Raw genomic sequence first — 19,200 nt, 5'->3', positions numbered from 1 at the left:
TTATTTGAGTCTGTTAAGAAGTTAATATCTTCAACATTTGATTCCTGTCAGCTTCATAGGCTTTGCCGATCCATAAAAAAGCTCTCCCATTCAGTTTAGTAATAACTTAAGCTTAGACTTTATTACCTTATGTTAAATGCCGCTTTAATGATAATCACTTTTATATGGCAAACTGTAAATACGAAATGAATATGTAAGCCGCATGTTTAGCACATACTCATACTCATTCCTTTTTTTCTTCAATTTTTTGTTCATTTTACAGATCTTCAATCGATTCGACGGCTCTTGGAACACGATGCCAGCGGCTCGGTCTGCCCCTCGTGCCGCATCTCCTTCGACAAGGGCAAGCGACGGAAACTGATCGACACCTGCGGACACGAACGCTGCTATTCCTGTATGTTCCGCAACGATCAGTGCCCCATGTGCATGAACAGCTCGCTGAAAGGTGAGTTGTATCCAGTGTGTCTCTCCTATCTAAGTATCTGCTGGATATGCCATATAAGCCATACAAATATGTGTTGCCAGCAGCCAACCCTCGACAGCTGACTGCAAGGTGTTGGGTCGAGTGTTTTTTTTTTTTTTTTTTGTTGCACTCTTATCTCGGAATGCGCCATTTAAGTGTATATGTTTATGTTTTATTTTTTTATGATTTCCCCTCAATTTGTTCACAAAATACTTTAAAGAGGGAAAACCTTTTTTAAAACAACAGCAAATTACGGATTCTTGACGATCTGTTGTTAAGCGTACCTTTTTGAAGCTTTTAAGTCTGTAAAAAATGGTAATATTATTTTTATAGCTGTAGGACATAATTACAAACTATCAGCAAACTATAACGCGGGCTAGAATTGAAGTAAAATGTTTAAAAAGTTCATTATCCTAATTCGCTCATTTGTGTACTTGCTATATATCGATACTTCACACAATTGTCAAGTACTCACTCACTTAGTTCTTACTTAGAGCCCTACCAAAAAGGCTTTTTAATCTCAATATTGATTTATATATGTTTTGTTAGTAAATGTCATCATTGTGTCATCAAGGACACAGATCGTATAAAGTTGGTCGATAAATTTAGCTTAAATAATACTTATTCCAATTCTAAATATCTTCGCTCGCTTATTTTTGTACTTGCTCTCACAACTGCCTTGTTCTTAAATTGTAATTGTTTTTTTTATTTAATGCCTTTCACATAGAAACACAGTTCGTTAACAATATTTTGATATATTTAGCTAAAATTATATTTATGCTATTTTTAAACATCTTCACTCGCTCATTTGTGGGCTTCCAATATATCGATACTTCACACAATTGACAAGTACTCACTCACTAAGTTCTTACTCAGCCCTACCAAAAAGGGGTTTTAATCTCAATATTGATTTATATATGATTTGTTAGTAAATGTTTATCACATCAAGGACACAGATCGTATAAAGTTGGTCGATATATTTAGCTTAAATAATACTTATTCCAATTCTAAATATCTTCGCTCGCTTACTTTTGTACTTGTTCTCACAATTGCCTTGATCTTAAATTGTAATTGTTTTTTTATTTAATGCCTTTCACATAGAAACACAGTTCGTTAAGAATATTTTGATATATTTAGCTAAAATTATATTTATGCTATTTTTACACATCTTCACTCGCTCATTTGTGTACTTGCTATATATCGATACTTCAGACAATGGCCAAGTACTCGCTCACTAATTGCTAACTCACTGCCCTACAACCCGTTCGAACTGTAACACTTAATTAGCTATGCTAATAAGCTCAGGGCCCGGGGCACTGGCATCGGTCAAGCCAAGCACAAGTTGTACAATATACCATCCCATTACCATAAATAAATCGAAGACAGAAACCACTTACCAGATCATAAATTCACACGGGACGACGACTGTGTACGATGGGCAGCCGGCCAATAAATTCAGCGGCTAGTTGGGCGTGCACAGTGGAGCCATAGAAAATCATGTCAGCATTAACTAAAAACGGGCATAACTTTCAATTTTCATGGGCAATGGGGCAGCGGTACGTCTGTTCAGTCCGATACTTTATGAAGTTAACCGACGAGTACGATGTAAACGTACTTTGCATGCCAAACAGCAAAACACACACAAGACACACAATTGGCATATAAATGGAAACAACAAACGTTGCGGCTTAGAATAACAAATGTTAATGTACTTCTGGTATAAAGGCAGACATAATAATATATATAGGTATTACAGTCAGGTGAAACCTTTGACTAGGCTTTTGCTTTTATTAACACTCGTTGCTTCCTTCGATTTGCATACTGTCAGCTCTATATAAGCCAGCTGCCATATGTATATCATCGCCCCGCGATTTATTAAAACACAATTAATTCTACTATTATTAATCGACCGTCGACGTCCGCATGAGTACAAAATGCTATATATATATTCACAATTGGAGTCTTTTCTACCGAAGATATTCCACATACATATTAAAATTTGAGCTAAAAAAAAAAAGGGAGGTAACTCCTTGTCACAATCCAAATTCAGTCCATATTTGCCCAATATTTACCAAATAAAATCGACAATTAGAAAGTAACGATATATTCGGCACAACGAGGATTTAATACCCTCGAATATGTGTGATATGTGAGAATAGTGAAGCTCGTAAACTAACTGATTGATTTTTGATTTGATTAGATTTTTTTCATGCCCATCGATAGTCGTTAGACTGAAATCCGTTTTCTGTCAAATTCGGTTAAAATAGAAAATTGGATATTTAAATGTCAATGTATAGTAAACATAGTGTAACATTCTAAAATCTAAATCAATTTGCCATAGGTTTTTAGTAATCATTGACCTCTTTGAACCATTAAATTTGTGATGAACTCCTTGTTACATCTGTCAAAGTTTTGAATTTAGAATAAGCTGCCGTAGGAACGATCGGTCGAAAGATTATTTCCAAGATATTTTCACTATTCTCACATAACATCAAAATCATAAGGCAAGGGTATTATATTTTCAGTGTGTCGAAGATATTCTTACTTTTCCGTTTGATATTTGTGATCCAAAGAAGCTAAATTGTATATATAAATAAATTGTATTCAATAATCGTTGCCCAAAGAATAGAATTTAACATTTAAATTGTAATATGCTGTTAATTTTTGAATATTTCTTAGATACCTAATGTGAACTTCAACTTCAACTTCAACTTTTTGCACACCTTGAAGAATAAAAATGTTGTTGGCTTTCTTTCTTTTATTGCTGCTGCCTCGATTACTTATTATTTATCTAACCATCCTCTCTTCTCTGTCTACTCTTCAACATAGATGTGGATGGCGCCAATGCTCAGGGCTATGACACCGGCATCGGGGGCTCCACATCGACGATTGTCAGTCCGTTGGGTTCACCCCAGCCGCAGCTGCGATCCCATGCGCAGCGGAACGCGGCTCTGGCGCGTTATATGCAGGTGAGTGCGTACTGAAAGATACACAGATACAAATGAGTGTGCGTGTGCGTGTGTGTGTTTGTGGAGGCGCATTAGATGCGTGGCGTTTGGACATTTGTCTTCGTGTTGGCCTTAGCGACCAGTTGATTGCACCGGCGACTGGGCCATAGAAATGGAAATATATGAAAAGAATAACAAGAAAGGCCACGAAAGTTCATTTTGTAACTGCCGAAACGACTTTATTATTACCATCGCCGCATTTCCGTTCATCTTTATAAGGCGAGGCGCCTCTTTTATCTGCCAACTAAACTTATCCGTTATGCCCCAACACTTTTGGCTCGTCGAAGCTGCCCCAAAATGTGGCACAATGTGGGCGAGGCGACGACTAAGCTCCGTTAATTGGCCATTGTGTGGGGAGCTAAGTGACAGCAAAGCGTATTATTGAACCAGCTCGTAAAACGTTTGATTTGCTTTTAATCAGGCCATAAGCGAGTGTCAAACAATTTGTTTTACGATAATGCAATTTGAATATTCCAGTTCCCATTGACATTATATTGAACTCTGGGTGGGCAAGCGGTGTCAGAGCGTGGCTAAAAAGGTTTTGGACCGCTTCAACTGCGCTCTTTTATGACTTAATCCCAATAAACTATATCAGCTGCATAAATCATGCCCTATATATAGAGAAAGAACTATATATTTCATCATTTTCTGCTTCAAGCTAAATGTAGGGATAATGTCAAGGAAAAATAGAATATGTATTTATATATATAAATATAAATATTTCTTATGCTCATTTTTAAAATATTTAGAGAAAGAAATATTTAAAGAAGAAAGCTTCGTTGAGCAAAAAAGAAAGACAACAATTAGAAGAAAATAACTCTCGCAAGCACTTGAAATGATTTTTAACTTTCGCACAAAAAAAAAGCTAAAAATCAATTTACATGTCGGATTTGGGTTTTATATGCTTTTCATGTTTTTCAATTAATTTAACTATTTTCAATGGTGTTTTATTTTGTTTGAAATTGTTTGTTTGGCTGTCCTTTTCGAGTGTCGGCTCAAAGTCCGCAGCTACTCGGTACGTCCAGTTCGTTGTCATGTCCAACATTTGGCACATTTTATGCTCGCTTATGCGAGCATTAACAGACTTAAGTGAAATCCCATGTCACGTGTCAGAGCAGAGAGCGGGCCGAAACAGAAAATTGAAATCAATTGGGAATCGCCGCACTGAAATAAATACCAAGTCGAATGTTCATGTTCATAAATATGCTGCGAAAAGTAAAACAGTTTTTTTTTGGGGCTGGCTTAGAAAGCAGAAGACACCGCCACGCTCGTTTTGGGGCGAGGAGCCAGCCCGGGCTGAAGAGCTGTCAGCTCGTCCGGCTCCGGCACTTGAGGCGACTCCGAGTCGACTTGAAGCAACTGCCTGGCACTGCCTGACCCAATTTCCCATCTTGGCAATAGCATCCACATCCACAATCACAGCCACAGCCACATCTTGGCAGCCAGCGCAAAAAGCAAACTGTCAGTTCAGCCATTTGACAGTCGCTTTTGCGATACACAAGCGCAGATATGAGATACGACTACGAGTACGACTGAGAGTAATCGTATCTTTGGCTACCAACCAGCCAGGCCTCGCTCGGCCTATCTGTGCCGGCGATCTGCTCCTCCAGCGTCTGGCGGCGGCGCCCCACCAATTGAATCTTTTGCGCCGTTTTGGCGTATTTAAAGTGACATTCGCTGACAGTCGGGCCCCCAACTCCCGATGCGCCTTGTCCCAAGATGCCCAGATACAATGCGGCCGATCTGCCATGCAGGAAGCGACATTGCAGCTGAAATCAAATTAAATTAATTACGTGGAAAGTGATTGCCGTAATTGTTTTGTAGATCCAAAGGTCTAATATATACTGTTGACCTTTAGGCAATTACGAAACCCGCCAATTTGGCATGTACTTTGCCTGGGCAACGATTAGATTAATATCAATGCCGAAAATCTGTAAAATCTATATCTTGATTTTATAGTATTATTATTGTAGTTAATTGCGCAGCGACTACTAAATGGGATGATTTATAAACTAAAAAAAATTGGAATTAATTTCAATTTCATTTAAATACATTTTTTCATAAATATATTAAGCGAAAAGCTTATCTGTAGACGAATGTTATTTTTATCAATTTTTATATTCTATTGAGACATTTGATTTGTTTTATAGAACACGTTAAATTTTGTAAGTATGATAGTTCTACGACTCACAAACCAAGCTTTTCTCTGTACTCTTTTGGTTTGAATTTATTCGATGTGAGTTTTATTCCTTTTTCGATTTCTTCTCTGTGGCCTTTTGAGCCGAACAATGCCTGCATTTGTTTATAACTGAACTACAGCTAAATATCACACAGTTTCATATAGTACATATGCTATAATATGTGAGAGAGGCCATAAAATGTCTGACACCTCGTTCAGTCCATAAACAGAATACAATTCGATCTATGCACAACAAGTTAAATAGATAAAAAAAAGAAGAAACTTTCCTTTCGAGTTGATTTGACTCGATTTGATTTGATGATGCGCCCGGAAAAGTTGCTCATTGCCGGCAATTGAATTGAATTGAGTTTATGGCTGACCATAAGTCGAACGCAGCCTGACTCAATGAGTTATCATTGTCTTTGGCCAAGTGGAGCAAATGGCTCTGGCAAATGGCTGGCAACTGGCTTTTCTCCTTATACGAGATATGGTTACGGTTATATCGGAAGTGTGTCAGCGATTGGTTGAGCAGCTAACCAGCAAGCACTTTACATAACTTTAACCACGACTATCTACGAGTATCCGCGAGTATCTGCAGGTATCTGCAAGTATCTCAGTCCAAACCAGAAGTCGTTTAAGCAATTACAAAGTTTGCCGTGTGGACGGCAGCTGTGGGGCGTGTTTGGCTCCGAGAACTGTCATTAGATTAAGTGGCAGCTCACTGCGGTGGTTATCCTCTCTGGCTAATTATCGTTTGGAAATCGTGTTATTAGTAGCTGCACCACCACCACCACCACCAAAAAAAACGGGCAAAAAAACAGAAGTATCTCAAAGTTTGTGATTGACACGCGCAGGCGACAAATCAACTTGCAACTCGCAAGTTGCAACTTGCAACTGGCAACGACAGCCAAAATGTTGTTGCCTTTTGATTCAAATTCAAATCGTTTGCATTAAAAATGCCATAAAAGTCGCTCGCAAAACCATTTTGGCCACATTCGAAAGCAAAACTCTGGCGATTTTTATCGCGCATGCAATTTACTTTTGGTCTGTGCGCCGTCTAATTGTCAACGCTGGCAACACCAACAACAACTACAACAACAACAACAACAAATATGGCGTTAATTATCCACAATTTTGATAGCATCACGTATCCATGATTAACACAAAAAACGCAATCAATCAAATGTATCTTTTACTCTGAGGTATGCGAAACATTGTAATTGGTAACTGAATGCAATTGCCGCAGTTGCTTTGCGATTTCGGAAGATTTATATTATTTATGCGAATGTGACACCTGTACACGATCCCAGCCAGACTCGAACTGACACCTTTTTTCACAGCTGGCCCACCGCAGGGCAATTAATCGATTGTGACTTCTCAGGCGACTAAATTTGGCTAGGAGTGGAATCTTGAATGTTGTATGACCTTAAGCTATTGCCATACCCTCAATTAACTGATGAAAATGTTTGTAATAGGCGGAAGGAAGCATCTCCTACCCCATAAAAGTATTTATAGTCTTGGACAGTAGGTACATATACAACATTTTGGTGATTACTAGATCAAAATTATTAAGAAACATCGATTTTCGAGAGTCGGAGCCTAAAAATCGATGTTTATCGATTGATAGTAGCGATTCTCACAAATTCAAAAAGGCATAACATTCCAAATTCAGACGTTATTTACCCGAGATATAAATCATGAAAAAAATTATCTGATTTTCGACCCGAAATTTAGATTTCGATTTTTTGAATGTCAATCTTTAATACTTTTCCTTACGATTCAAAAATTGTAAGCCATAAAAAAAATGTACATTACTTGGCCGAGATAATCAAAAAAATCATCAAAAAAGTTTGAGATCACAAACGAAGCGTTTTTGTCAAAAACTTTAATTTACCCCTTGGATTTTTGATTTGATTGAATGCCAATTGATAGTATGGATCCCTACGATAATTATCGATCTAAAGCTTCATTGTTGATCGATTTGCCGAATCTTATGTAATTTAACTTATGTGCTTAACTCTAAAAATCAAACAGAGTGAAACGAGCGAGCTGGGATCTATCAACTCAACTGAGTTCTACAAACTCAGCCTGCCACTTGTTGAGTAGGCATATACATATGTATGTACTTATGGGCTTCTGTCTGTTAATTTCATTTGCACGAAACCGCTATTCGCAATGGGCATAATAATATTTATAGATCACACTTTACTATACTTCCATTTAGAATCTGATCACTTTCACTTATCCATTTACTTATTCGTATGCACAAATACGAATTTTCCTCGAATCAAGCACTTGAACAATTGAATGATCAATTCACTTAATTGCACGATTGCTAACACTATTATAAACTTAATGTTGAAAGGCTTGTGATTTGCCGGTGTTGTAAACAGCGTGAATATTTGCAGCGCCACCTGCCGGTCGGTATGTGTGGCCCTCTAATTAACACGACAACGGGCAATTTATCAATTTTATCGATAGAACCTCTAAAACAATAAGCGTCCACTAAGCCACAAGCTAATTAGTCGCAGTGCTTTCAATGTAGTTGTGGACCAGGCCAATTGCAAATGAATAACCCCGTCGGGCAATTGTCGAATGCCCCCCCCCCCTCACCCCTCCCCCTTCACCCGCTCCCCACGGTTAATGGCCAGCTGCGAGCTGTTTATGCTGGCCACAATATGTTTTAGCATATACTCGCGTGCACTATGCAAATGAACCAACCGCACCACAGTCTACGCTATAAGTTTCTTTACCTCTGGATTTGCTGTACCTGTTGCCAGCCTCGTCAATTGTTGTTTAGCTGCTTGTGGGCCGCTAATAAACGTAAATAGCTGAAAATTGTTTATTAAGTAGCGCAAAATATATTTGCCTGCTGCTATTGCTTGACATTTATAGCTGTTTTACACCTGGCAAAAGGGGTGCGATAGGTATTTCCAACTTTAATGTATAAAATTCTTATGCTTCGCTTCTTAACTTGAAATGTATTTATATTAAAGTTCTTAACACATTTGAGACTTGATTTCCTTCAGACTGCGTTTTACCTAACGTATACTTAATTTTTTTTAATGCAGATAGATTATCAGATTTTCAGATAATTAATTCTCAGCAATTTTCATACCTTGCCTTATTTCATAGCTAATGCTTATCTGCAAATATTTAATACGCTTTTCAGTTTATGCCCAATTATTATTTAATTCGCTAAAATTGATTTTCGGGCCTGCATAAAAAAATTCAAATCAAACACACCCACCTCAAATTGAGTTCAATTAACTCCGGCTTTGGCTCATAATTAATAAAAGTTTCTTGGCCAAGAGGCTGTTCATGCACATGAATTTAAAACAAATTACACGGCTTATCTTTTATTGGCCCAAATTTCAATTTGCCAACAAGTAAATTAAAGCCTGCCACGGAAATGCAATTAACGATAAAAACAAAAGTCACCAGCGAATTCCCCGTACACTATACAAAAAGAAAGTTGAGCTGCAACAATCAAAGGACTGAAAGAAGTCCAAATGACATCAGGGCAGCATCCACATGTCAGCGCAAGACGAAAACCCTTGCCATAAGCTTTATCATCGAAAGAAAGAGCAATATATATAAGACAACGTGTATATATATATAAATAATTTTTTAAAATTAATCATTTGGTCGAGCGCAACGGATGAGTACACACCTTCCCGAATAAAACTGGGCAGGGCAGCACGAGTTTTGACTGAAATTAATTTGCCTGCCCTGAAAGATGGATGGCAACCTGGCGAAAGGTGTCTTTCGATGGCCCCTCGGGGGCCACTCGAGCGGCAGAGGAAGTGCAAAAAGGCATAAAATATGCTGACACCTTTAGATAAAAGTACACGAGATAAGGTTAGGGGCTTTACTCTCAATAAAACAAAAAAGCCATATACATTATTTTTAGCGCACTCGCATTTTGCCAAAATTACATTTCAGGCAGGTTATTGATGATATTTCCTTTTTGTTTTTGTTCTAGATAATTCTGAGTTGTCTTTTTTCTAATAAATTGAAAACCTTTTATATATAAATATCGCTTAAAAGTAGCGAATACCCATTCCTCCGTTGCCGATAGTGTTTTTCGTGTTAGTGTTAGGAACTATCGCAAAGCTATCGCGTAACACGAACAAACCAAAGGAAACCGGGCTCAAATACACTCTGAACGACTAATTAATATGTAAGCTCGTTTACGAAATATTTTCAGTTTGATTGAATAGAAAAGGTGCCGACAAATGACTTATCAGAGTTTGTATTGTTTAACACCAACAGCAAAAGCCAAATCAAAGAAATTGTACGCACTTTGTTGTTGTTTATAAAAATGTAACTCGGCGTGCTCAGCCCGAATGTTAATCCCCAACTCCCCTTGAATGGGTTTTTGGTGGGCTTTCACTTTTTAGGCCCAGTTAAAGTAAACAAAACTGTTGCCGAGGTTTTATTTGTTGGGTGAAGGTTTCGCATTTTGTTAATTAACAATTTGGTTGTTATTTATTTGGCTTTGATTGGGCTTTGGAACACTTTTAAATGTGACGTAATTTGGGTTAATAAAATTTGGTTGGATTGTGAGGTAAGAAATTCTTGAATCGAAGATAAGCTGAAGACAGACTTGGAAAATATTCATAACTAATCTGTCGCACAGTAAAGTAGAGTATGCTCGCTTTGTTGCCGCTTGCAATTCTCAACAAGTTAAAGCTTTGAAAGGGGGTCGAATGCAGAGTCTGCTCGGTGTTCGGTGTTTATAGCTTCTTGTTTGTTATTTATTTGTTATATAACAAATATATATCCTAATATTGGTAACCTGTAGTTCTTTTCGTATTTAAGCCATGCGCTCTTTTACAGCTTCACGCTAAAGAGAATCTTTAGAAACATGTAGAACAAAGCGTAGAGGTACTTAGTTTTCTAACCGTGACCATAAGTCAATTGTAAAACTCTCACCAACGATTGCAACTTGGGAGATTTGTTACGCTTTAAGCCAAGCTCAAGTGCCTGAACCCGGTCAATGGGGCTCCAAGTGTGGTGCACTCATATAGTTATGACTGTACGCTTTGGTAAATTTTGGCATGCCAGGCACGTTTTACACTCGCTGCACACACACAACACAACACACAACACACACTTGATGAGATGCACAGTGCAGAAAAGAAACCCAACAGGGTCATAAATGCACCGGCCACGGCATTAGAAAGCTGCCACAGAGCGAATGGAATTGGGAACGGGAATGGAAATGGGAATGGGAATGGAATGGCCAGTGCAATAGATTTAATGCTCAGCCTGTTCTCGTTACGTGCATGACTCATGCGAGCACTAAGGTGCGAGATCCAGCGAGTTAGCAGCTGAGATGCCGCTTGAGCTTGGGTGTCTATGAAATGCATTTCACTTTTCTTTTGGTTTTTTTTTTTTTGAGGGGAAATCAATAACTCTGCCCAATTTGTGCCGCCCCGGGCGTATGCACTTCACTTCACACTCTCACGATCCAATCAAACGAGAAATGCTTAACAACTGACTCAGTGACTGACTTGGCCCGAACCCCACTTAAACTTAATTAAACAGACAGCCGCAGCGAAGAGCAACCAAATAACAATTGTAGAAATGACCCATTGAAAATCTGTTGATTAACAACAACTGTTAAAAGCCTCACCTCAAATACAAGCCCGATTTAATGGAAAAAACTGCTCGACTTGCTGCATTTGTTTAGAAAATTATGTTAGGCTCAGCATTAATGAGGATAATTGCAAGAAGAGAAGCTTTATGCGGTGCGCTAGTATTAGTGAGCTTTTGAAAGCTCCTCAATCAAGCAGTGCGGTAGGAATGTCCTGAGTGCATTGGTGTGTCTTGACTGTGTGAAAGCACATGGGTTTTATTCTGTGACAGTGGTGCGATTAGCTATACGAACGCCCGATAATAGATAGCGATGGGATTGTCAACTTTCCAAATGCCAAAAATAAATAAGTGAGTAACAACTTAATTTCACTTGGTTAGCAAATGCATTTTTAGCATACACAGTCGAACATACATTTTTCTCACCCATTTCACCTGGTTGGCCAACTTGTTAATCTCTCTCCCTCTCGCTCCTGCGCTGGCTGTCTATCTTTTTTGCAGTATCTAGCATTTTATCTGGGATGTCTTGTTTATCTGCTTTATCTGTTTTGTGGGGCTTTGGTTTGGCATGCGAGCCGCTTCCTCAAATATAAATCGCACGGCATTTGCATGTGGAGAAACAATTTCTCAGGCCTTGTTGTTCGCTGTTTGTTGGCTTTAACGCTTTGGAGGAGGCCGCCTTTGATATATGCCACATGACGATGGTCATAATATTTTTGCGCAATTCGGTTGTCGTCGGGCAGCTTTTTAACTCAATTTATCGATCGTTAAATTAATGCATTATTTCTATTTTTTTTCCTATTTTTTTTGGCCAGCCAAAACGCGATTTGGCCATGTTTTGTGCCCCACTGCGCAGATTTCTTGCCAGCCAGCAGCCAGTCAATTGATTCATTTCTTGTGTCCACAGCCAACACAAAATCCACAGTCTGGCAATTAATTATGAATAAAACGTAGTCACCTCTATTAAAATCAACTAACCTCATATTTTCCCACTGTTTTCGCCTCATATCGCAGTTGGCATCCGAAATGCTGCAAGTTTATCAGTGAGTGCAGTCGGTATGCTTTGATTTACACTCTGCTTATTTGCTTAACTGATTAATCTCTTCAGTCACTTTTACCTAGCCTCTTCGAAGGCAGCTCTATTGTTTATCGTTTCATTAGTGGGTTATTCCGTCCCCACCTGGTATGGGGCATTTGGTGTTATAGCATTAATTGGCTGCAATGAGTGCATCATTTATTATGCAATTCAACTTTCGGGACTTTCAAATGTTTTCTTTTAACTTAATTGTGGAACAAATTCATTGCAATCATCTCTAAAAGGGGGCATACTACATTAATGTACAATTTAAACCATTCTGCTGCCATTTGAGTTCATGAGAATCGCATAGAAGGGTAAGCCCAAAATCCCTACTAATGATAATGTTAATGTTAGGCGGGTATCGCACGCTGTTCGCAACTGATTTTTATATGCTGAATGGTTGTCAAGAGTTGATTGATTATTATATAAGTCTTGTCGCACTCAGCTAAATGCATACCTAGGCAACGTATTTACATGTATCAGATGAATCGCATACGCTCATTAGCATTCAATATTCCAAGTCGATGCAAACAAAGTCATTTGAATGCCTGCTTAGCGATATCTATGTATCTATAGCTCTCGGCTGCAATATATATATATATAGCCACAATAACTTAGTTGCGAGTGGGCCAAGCCCAAGAACATCAACTAGACTACACTTAATTTCAAGCACCTGAAACCAAGCGCTGGCCACTAGCATTGATATGGCCACAATTCTGCCTTGATTACGATACTCGCAGACAAAACAAAAAAAAAGAAAAATATGTTTTAATAATGTTCGCTCCAAATGATTTGGCAATCGAAATTTGATACAACGAGCAGCGAGTCGGAGTCGAGTGCATAAATTACCAAGCTAAACGCAAGTAATTCTCATAAAAACAAATGCACAGAATGCACGAGTACGATTACGATTAGGAGTACGGCTAGGGGTGCGGATCGGGGTACGTGTACGGCATGGGGTACTCAGATTGCAGGCGGCCCCCTCCCCTCCTGCCCAGAAGCCTTTCATACGCGCTCGAAACGCGGCCAACACACAATGGCCCCAAAATGGCAAATGGCGGCAGCCAAAAAGCCAAGCGGGGTGCCGAACTTTAAGGGGAAGCGGGGCAGAGGGGGGGACAAGGGGCTGCGGGTGTTAGGCAATTTCCATTAAATGCAAATGCACACACAACGAACAGTGGGCGTTTTGCGCGCGATTCACAAGCGACAATAGACGCGCGCGCGCGTTTTGCTATTGATGCACATTTCAACAGGTTTTCATGTGGAAGAGCCTTGTTTGCCAGTTGCTTATTTTAATTAAATTGCAATTACCTCTGCTTAATAATGTTCTCTTCAATTTTATTGTAAAGGACAAATGTGGATACAGCCAAATCGCGTGCATTTGGCGCGTTTTTTGCCGCCTTTTGTTAGTAGATTTCAGCGGGTTTTCAGTTTCGCTGCCTCTGCAACTATTTTTATGACATTTAAACAATTATTTTCGAACACTGGCAAACAGTTGTTAAAAATATCATTTAATGCGGCTGCCGGCCAAGCCCAGCCAAATGGCGGCCAACTCGTTGCCTCGGCTGGTGTCAACATGTCTGAGACTGCCAGGCGCTGCTCTGACGTTGCCACCAATTGTAGGAGTTGTTATTGTTGTCTTTGTTGTTGTTGCAACGCCCCGCGGCGTAACATGCGAGCTGTGTTTATACCCTAACCCTATCACAAAGTATGCACACGGAGAGAAAAAAGTCGGTCTAAAGAGAAATCAATTCTTTGTTCATCATTCACAGCTGATATTGTTTCAGTTTAAACTTAATATAAGATTAGTTTTATTGCTGGGTAATAATTATCTTTATTTAAGTATTGGCGGTATTAATGCGTCTTAAAATAAAAACAAATCTGAGTTACATTAAGACTTGACTTCGTTTTAGAAGAAGATTGATAAGGCTTAAAATATTTTATTCCATTTGTGAATTTTGTCTTGAAAAAGTCATACTTTAAATCAAAATTACATACTTGAATCAAGCCAGTCTGATCTAAGCATACTTTGAATGTCAACTTTGCTTAACTTAAGCATAAAATTCTTTTGATTAGGAACTGGTTAACATAGTTACACACCTGTTAGTCTATACTTGTTTCAATTTTTGATTTTTGTCTCATAAAAGTCATACCTAAAATAGAAATTTTAAACTTGAATCAAGTCAACGCTTCTCATACTGTGTAAGTCGACTTTACTTAAGCATAAAATGCTTGGGATTAGGATCTGCATGGATATAATTATACATTTTTTTCTTCCTTTTTTTCTATGATTTCATTTATCTAACGTACATTATGTGTCTGCAAGAGTATTTCGCCTTCGACTAATTGCAGTTCTTGTATCATATTTTTAAGTCTTTTGATTTAATATTTTGCAGCCGCCTAAAAACTTGCCAAAAAATTATTATGAACCTGTTGTTTTTGTTGTTGTTGTTGTTGTTGTGGTTGTTTTGGCCGCTTGTTGCTGGCAGCTCGTTGTCTGGCTTGTCTGAAAATCGAATTCTTGAATGAACCATTAATCTTGCGGCCAGCTCTGGCCGCAGCCGGACCCCGGGCCGATCATTAAATGGCTGCAGTAATTGCATTGCGGCTGCAGCTTCAGGTTTTTGCCTCTGTTTCGACTTCGGTTATATTTTTATTTTTTGTGTTTTTTCATCTTGGCTTTGGTTAAATTAATGCGGGTTTGTCATATTACAATTACGGCGCCCGGCTGGCATTACACCTGCGCTTTAATGCGACGACCCCTTGGGTGCCTCCAAGCCCCAATTGGTTCTACTCGACATTTCGTGTGAAAGGTTGTCGCAGTTGTGCCTTTGTCTTAAGGTTAGGGGTTAGAGGGGGCTACGCTGCACAACAATGGGCGCAGCTTACAGTTTGTTAAATCATTTGACAATTTATTAAAGTTTCTGTGGTGATTGGCTTAGGGTTTGGTCTTAAGAATACAATTTTACAAGCATTAGCATCGAATTCACGTTAAGACAAAATTAATATTTTTTAATTAATAAAAATTGTTGTGCAATTGAGACGTGACCGAAAGTAAGTTAATATGGGAAACGGCAGTCATATCTACAATATGTGGGTTAACTCATAAAAATAACTCTTTTCATTACCCTGGTTCAATGCTCTACCGATCTTCGGTTAATGCAGATCGCAGTGTAGTGCAGCATTCCAACACCTCTCACTTATAAGAAGAAGAAGAAGAAATACTACATACAACATACAAGTATTTATGATGATAATACAATCTCGCAGCAGCAGCAAATTGTGTGTTGTGTAGAAAAGTGAAAATCACTTTTTAAAGCGCTGCTGGACAACATATAGAAATTTCAATTTCCAATGCAATGGCAGGCATAATTTGTTAATTAATTTCCAAGCAACAACTTAATCAAAATGATGTGGCCAATTAAAAAGCCACCGCGGGGATGCCAGCGATAAGACAGACAGGGCGGAGCTAGAGACTTAGAGATAGGGGGGAGGGAGAGGAAAAGTATTGCGAACTAGTTTAAAGAAAGGCTTTCTTCGAGTGTGTGCGTGTGTGCGAGTGTGTGTGTGTGCGTGTGTGAGAGGCGAAACGAATCGACGCGGATCGAAACGAAGCGGAACTTAACTACTCCAACTGCGGATCGATAGGTCGTCTGGCCTGGACCGAAAGCTGAGCACGTCAAAAGATGCTCAGAGCAGGCACCAGCACGACTCAGACGGAAACAGGTAGACAGACGGCTGGACAGGTGGCACAGTGGGTAGACTACAGCACTCATGATGCAACGGAAGTGGGCAATCCGTGGGAGTTGACAGCTTGCTGCCTCCATTCTGGAGCTGCACAAGAAAGCGCTTTGCATCTGCTTGGCAGTATTTACCAGGCCCAACTGTCTGTAGCTAGTAAAAATTGTGATTCTTTTAACAATCTTTCGATGCTATCGCACAGACTCCGCTCGAACAACTTCGACATTCAATTAAATCCGCTACCAAAAACTTAAGCCAGCTCAAATTTATCCTCACCTGCCTCCTTGGCTGGCCCCTCAATTAATGTACCCCGTGCCGCAGCTAAACAATTTCAACTTATTATCCCACACAATGCAAAAGGCAGCAAGGAACGGGTTCTGGTCACGTTTTGGTCCAGCTTAGGCTGCTCCAAGAGCAAACAAAAAAAAAAAAACTAAATACAAAACCAACGCAGACACAAAATGATTTGCGGTTCATTAAGACGCGAAGCCCCCAGACAGACAAGAGGACTGTCGACTGTGGACAGAGGATAGAGGACAGCGGACCCCAGACTGCGTCTACGATGACTAAGGCACTGGCGGAACGGTCACTAAATACACTTGACAGAGGCTGCATTTGAGTGAAATGGACTTTTGGCTGGCGTCCGGCCAACGCAGACGTCGCTCGATAAGGCGTAGACTGGACACATTTGCCTGGAGCTCACGATTAACGCCAACAGCTCCTCCAGCTAATCGGACAGATCGCGACAAGCCACCAGTCAGACAGACAGACATAATTATATTGCTGACGATCATGATGATGATCATGTTCAGTTATTTCCACAGACGTTAAAGTGGATTCTAGCAGATTGTCACGAGTAGGAAGTCGAACAAGCCTTGGCAGTTGAGTAGGTTGACCAGAAGAAGAGCAAGAAGAAGATGAGTGCAACATGATCTAAGGACTAGATGAACAAACTAAATGTGGGCTGGCACAGATAGGATCAGGCTGGAATAGTCAAGGCAGTGACCGCCAGACCACTTGATAGAGCTGTCAAGAGTACACGGGGAAAAAGACATTGGGAGCAGGGGAAAAATACAGCGAAGCCCGAAGGGGAAGTTGAGGAAAAAACGCAAAGCTTTATACGAGATGAATGGGTATTATATCAAGAAAAAGTATCCCTACCGAGCCAAATATGTGAACATGAAGAACTCAGAATATGGAACTTTCTGCCTTTCAAGAACCAAGGGGATATTGTTTTCAATAACAAGATCAAGCATAAAGTATTAGAGCTTAAGGTAATTTACACGAGATATTAAAAAAAAAAATCATAAAAAAGTTTTGCTTTTCGAACCCCCCACCTCTCTTGTCCTGTTAGCTTTAGGTCTTGCTGCGCTTTCCACCTCATCGGCCTGGTCCACACCCTGGAGCGTAGATCACTCAAAAAACATAAATATGACTAATCAATGCGCAACGCCTTTCTATTTAGCGCTCGCATTCTGCCTGGGTCTGGCCTGGGTCTGGGTCTGGGTCTTGCCTGGCATGTTTGCGGCATGTTTAATATTTGTGAACCGCGTGGAACTTTCATCATTGATAAGCCCAACACACACACACACACACACACACACACACATGCTAGTTATAGACCGCAGTCAGCTCATGTTTCCTCATTCACATTGCAGCAGCATCGTCAGGAGTCGCAGTCGCCGGACTATCAACGTTATGCGAGCATTGGCAAATTGCCCCGTGCGACGGGCAATGCCAATGGCAGCAACAGCCATGGCTTCGCTGGCAACACACACACCGTCACCGTCGACATACACCAGCACAGTGGGCCGGGCAACAAGCAGCAGCAACAGCAGCAGCAGCAGCAACACACAACTTGCAACAGCAACAATCTGCACTTGCCGTACTGCGATCTGAATGGGGCTCCGGCATTTGCGACGCCGCCAACGCGTCGGCGTTTCTTCAATCACAAGAATCTGCGCAGCGCGCTCACCGGACACCGACGCACTGCCTCCAATGGCGGCAGTCCGCTGGACACAGCATCGATGCTGTCGGGCGGTAAGTTCTAGTCATGGCCACACCTCTCACTTTAGGTGTTGGGATGCACACACACAGACACTCAGTTCCTCTTAAGCACAACAAGATTAGTTGGTAAATAAGCTTTGCACAATGATCATTATTTAGATCATCATGCGCATCATCATCATCATCACCATCATCATCATCGTCGCCAGCATACTGGCAGCGGCAAGGAGTCGAACGCCTTGAATACCTCCACCTGCTCGGATTCGGCGGTCACGCGACGTCGTCGCAAGAACTTCAGCAACAACAATCTGAAGACATCCGCGGAGCATGGCGCCAACAGTGAGAATCGCCTGAATCGGCTCAGCTTGGCCGGCACCTCGATCAAATCTCTAATCAAATCCCTGTGGAGCGTCAATTCGTCGAACTCAAGCGAAGCGGGACTCAATCAACTAGCAGGCATGGCGTCCACTTCCGCCGGACTCTACTTCTCTACTTCTTCTATTTGTTGTACATTTTGCATGGCATTCAATTTGGCTCGATTCCACTTTTTGAATATTTCGCATGGCATTTTTTGAGATTTGCTGATTCGTTAATATATAGACTGCGATATCCGGATCAGCGCTGTCAGAGAAACAGTTTTATTTAGCTAATTAGAAATTGTCTGTGTGAAATTTAAATTTACCCATACTAACTTATACCCAAGGTGGCAAATAACATTTTAGCTTAGTTTAATTCTCTTTTCGAGGAGCTTTAAACCTAAGCTGGAGCGTTTTTCCCTTTTAATTTTTTCGAAAATTATGCAATAACTCTTCAATGAATTTGCATAAATGTCTTACTTAACTAAAAACATTTAACATAGCCCTTTTTTTTAGATACATTTTCCACAGTTTTCGGGGGATAGTTGGTATCAAATTTACTCATAATTAAAGATATTTTCTGTTAAGCTTTATACAAGCTTATATACATTTGTATAATTTTTATTTAATAATTATAATAATTCTTAACAACATATTTACTGATCACCTTCAATTTAATTCTAACCTCTCTTTTGCACGTCCTTTACATTACATTACATGTTATTGATCAACAGACGTTTAACATAAATGCATAAATGTTAATGTTA

The 19,200-nt window shown here is 39.9% G+C and overlaps 1 protein-coding gene across 5 annotated transcripts in view; it reads left to right on the top strand.

The window, feature by feature from the left end:
* Positions 1-19,200, top strand: part of rols (rolling pebbles) — a 66,524-nt gene that overhangs the window by 42,797 nt on the left and 4,527 nt on the right. For 2 of the 5 annotated variants that reach the window (XM_064689132.1, XM_064689135.1), the window contains 3 exons: positions 263-445; positions 3,293-3,432; positions 17,732-18,110. In XM_064689132.1, the coding sequence (XP_064545202.1) occupies positions 263-445; positions 3,293-3,432; positions 17,732-18,110 (702 nt within the window). Of the gene's footprint in view, positions 1-262; positions 446-3,292; positions 3,433-17,728; positions 18,111-18,236; positions 18,534-19,200 lie in introns of all 5 variants that reach the window. The other 3 variants (XM_064689131.1, XM_064689134.1, XM_064689136.1) reach the window with 2 other exon arrangements.

Source organism: Drosophila montana, unplaced genomic scaffold, assembly GCF_035044405.1.
Source record: "Drosophila montana isolate Dmon_TW-CO22-7 unplaced genomic scaffold, ASM3504440v1 contig_3217_1, whole genome shotgun sequence".
In the NCBI taxonomy this organism is placed as follows: domain Eukaryota; kingdom Metazoa; phylum Arthropoda; class Insecta; order Diptera; family Drosophilidae; genus Drosophila; species Drosophila montana.
Note: the sequence above shows the minus strand (reverse complement) of the source record. Positions and strands in the feature narration are given on the sequence as shown.